We start from the raw sequence: 3,449 nt of genomic DNA, 5'->3' as shown, positions 1-3,449 counted from the left end.
AATTCGATGTCAGAATTAAAAATTAAAAATGGCGGATCCAATATGGCGACTAAAAAATTTAAAAAGTTGATAAATTTAGTTGAAAATCCTTACTCGGGGATTTTTGGGGTCGCTGAATCCGAATTCGATATCAGAATTTCAAAATTCAAAATGGCGGATCCAATATGGCGACTAAAAAATTTGAAAAGTTAACAAATTTTGTTAAAAATTGTTACTCGGGGGTTTTTGGGATCCCTAAATCCAAATTCGATGTCAGAATTTCAAAATTCAAAATGGCGGATCCAATGTGACGAGCAAAAAATTTCAAAAGTAGGTCTTTTTGTTTTAGTTATAAGCCTTCTTGAATCATTTACCAATCTTCATTTACATTAATTCATCAATATGGTGTAATAATTTATATCTGACTATCGAAAGATAAACCACTTTTTGAATTGAAGCGTACACTCGAGTTGAAGTATCCAGAACTGCATGTGAAACATCGTGAAATAGCTTTGAGCATCCTGTATTTCTGTAAATTATCTTCAAATATCAGGAGTCGCTTCATATTTTACAAAGCATTGGGCTTATGCTCGATTTTGGACCATTAGTATGATAATATTTTTTCCATGCAAAATTGATTTTTCTTTGGTCTACCAGAGCATCTTGCAACATCTATAGTACCAAAAATAATTAAGTGTTTGGTTGAATCGTTGCACTTTATTTAGTGTTGTTAGGATGTCACGAAAAAAAGGCGCAGGTAGTTCTTTTGAAGCTTTAGAAAATCTCCCTTTATCTAAGCGGAAAAAAAAGAGTAAAGCTTTGGCCGAAGCTTTTGAATTTGAAGAAGATGAAACGTTTGTGGATGCTGTTTTTATTCCAAACCCTGATGAATCTGGTGAGTCTAGTTGTACTGATTCTGATTCTTCTGGTTCAAGCGATGTAGTGGATGGTTCATTTTTTCCAAAAGAGTCATATATCCAGAAATCTAAGCAGTATAATAATACTCAAAAAAAACTAGAAGAAAGCCACGAGTTTCTTTGGGAGAATGGGGAAAAAGTATATAAAGAATTACTGGAAAATAAAATATTATTGAAAGAAAATGATAAAAAAAAAATTTTAGAGAGTTCTCCTAAAGAAATTTTTGAGTATTTTTTTTCAGAAGATCTAAAAAAATATATTGTTGAAAGTACGAACGCTAATGGATTAGATCTTTCACTTGGTGAATTTGAGGTATTTTTGGGAATAATCATCTTCAGTACCTTCAATCAAAGACAATCTCAAAAAGATTACTGGTCATTAGATCCATTTTTGAGAGCTGAACCTGTTGCAGCAGCTATGAGTAGAAACAGATTTGAAGCGATAAAGTCAAAAATTAAATTTCATAAACCAAAAGAGAGCGATAATCAGAATTTTGATAAAGTTTGGCGAGTTCGACCAATACTGAATATATTCAGAAAAAACATTATGAAATTCGGATTTTATTCTACAGCTCTTTCCATCGACGAGATGATGGTAAAATATTTTGGGAGATGTAAACTGAAACAGTTTATAAGAACTAAACCGACCAGATTTGGAATAAAATTGTGGGCTTCATGTAGTTCTTCCGGATATTTGTATGATTGCGACATTTATTGTGGGAAAAATTTAGAAAAAGGGGATGTTTTAGCAAACTGTGCTTTAGGAAGCCGCGTTGTAGTTCAAATGCTCCAACAACTGCTGTCTAATATTCCTCCCACAAAACTCCTGCAGTATCATGTCTATTTTGACAATTTATTTTGTTGTCCTGACTTGTTGGTACACTTAAAAAAGATTGGTCTTCGTGCCACAGGTACTGTCAGGTCAAACAGAATAAAGGAAAAAAATAATATAAAAGACGATGCTCCTAGAGGGACTTACGCTGTTAAAAATGACAAACATAGTGGAATAAATTTTATTACACTTAAAGATTCAAAACTTGTCTCTGTCTTGTCAACAGCAGCTGGTGTAAGGCCTCTTACTTCTGTCAAAAGGTACAATAAGGAAGTAAAAAGAAAAACTGAAGTGCCATTTCCAAATGCTTTTAGTGCTTACAACAAGTTCATGGGTGGCGTCGATATTCATGACCAATACTGCAACAGAGTAATGCCCATCATGAGGTCAAAGAAGTGGACGTGGGTTATTTTTATTCGACTCATTCAGTCCGCAATTACAAAAGCTGTAATTTTGTCGAATGATGCTAACGAAGGCAAACAAAAAAGTAGCATTAAAGATTTTGCTATGAGCATTAGCAAGGAATATTTAAAAATAAAATGTAAAACACCTAAAATAGAAAAAATGAGTTCACAAAAGTATTGTTCCAACACAAAATGTAAAATAAGAACAAGAAAAGTTTGTAAAAGTTGTACAAAATACTTTTGTGATAAGTGCTTTAAAGTATTTCATGCATAATTAATAATAAATAAAAGGAATGGCATAATATGAGACGCTCCATGATAAATGGGACCTTAGCTGCAAACAAATTTTAGGTTATGTTTAGTGATAGTTTTAAATTAATTAAATGTTAATTTTTTATTACGTAAAACAAAAACAAGTTTTAATTAAATATTTTTTATCTAATGAGAACATAAACATTAGTAGTTTATATTAAGAGTTGATCCTCTTTGTGCATTTTCACTTTAAAAATCGGAAACATTAACTAAAATTTGTTTGCAGCTAAGGTCCCTTTCACCGTGGAGCGTCACATATTAAAATCAAGCTAAAAATCAATCCAATTTTTTAAAAAATTAAAAATACAAAAAAAATAAAAAAATATAAAAAAACAAAAAAAATTAAAAACTTTTAAAATTAACAAAAAAAAATATGATTCTCAGAAACCATCTACCTCCAAGTGGTGAGAATCGGGCAACACCCATTAAAAATAGGTGGCTAAAGGTGGTAAATAAGAAGCACTCAAATACATCAAAAACCTCTGTGTAAACATTTTCAACTAAATTTGTCAACATTAAAATTTTTTTGTCTACATTTTGGATCTGACATTTTGAATTTTGAAATTCTGATATCCAATTTAAATTTAGGGACCCTAAAAACTCCTGAGTAAGCACTTTCAACTAAATTTATCAACTTTTAACATTTTTTTGGTCGCCATTTTGGATCCGCCATTTTGAATTTTGAAATTCTGACATCGAATTTGGATTTAGGGATCCCAAAAACCCCCGAGTAACAATTTTTAACAAAATTTGTTAACTTTTCAAATTTTTTAGTCGCCATATTGGATCCGCCATTTTGAATTTTGAAATTCTGATATCGAATTCGGATTCAGCGACCCCAAAAATCCCCGAGTAAGGATTTTCAACTAAATTTATCAACTTTTCAAATTTTTTAGTCGCCATATTGGATCCGCCATTTTTAATTTTTAATTCTGACATCGAATTCGGATTCAGCGACCCCAAAAACCCCCGAGTAACAATTTTTAACTAAATTTATCAACTTTT

General features: G+C 31.4%; 1 protein-coding gene across 1 annotated transcript; it reads left to right on the top strand.

The window, feature by feature from the left end:
* Positions 1–714: 714 nt before the first annotated feature.
* On the top strand, positions 715–2,887 carry LOC127283118 (piggyBac transposable element-derived protein 3-like). Its single transcript, XM_051307801.1, has 3 exons — positions 715–874; positions 1,142–2,203; positions 2,829–2,887. Exons 1-3 carry the CDS (start codon positions 715–717, stop codon positions 2,885–2,887), a joined length of 1,281 nt encoding a protein of 426 aa, XP_051163758.1.
* Positions 2,888–3,449: the final 562 nt, after the last annotated feature.

Source organism: Leptopilina boulardi, unplaced genomic scaffold (genome assembly GCF_019393585.1).
Source record: "Leptopilina boulardi isolate dan_hultmark-lab unplaced genomic scaffold, ZJU_Lbou_2.1 LbouV2_308, whole genome shotgun sequence".
Classification (NCBI taxonomy): Eukaryota; Metazoa; Arthropoda; class Insecta; order Hymenoptera; family Figitidae; genus Leptopilina; species Leptopilina boulardi.
Note: the sequence above shows the minus strand (reverse complement) of the source record. Positions and strands in the feature narration are given on the sequence as shown.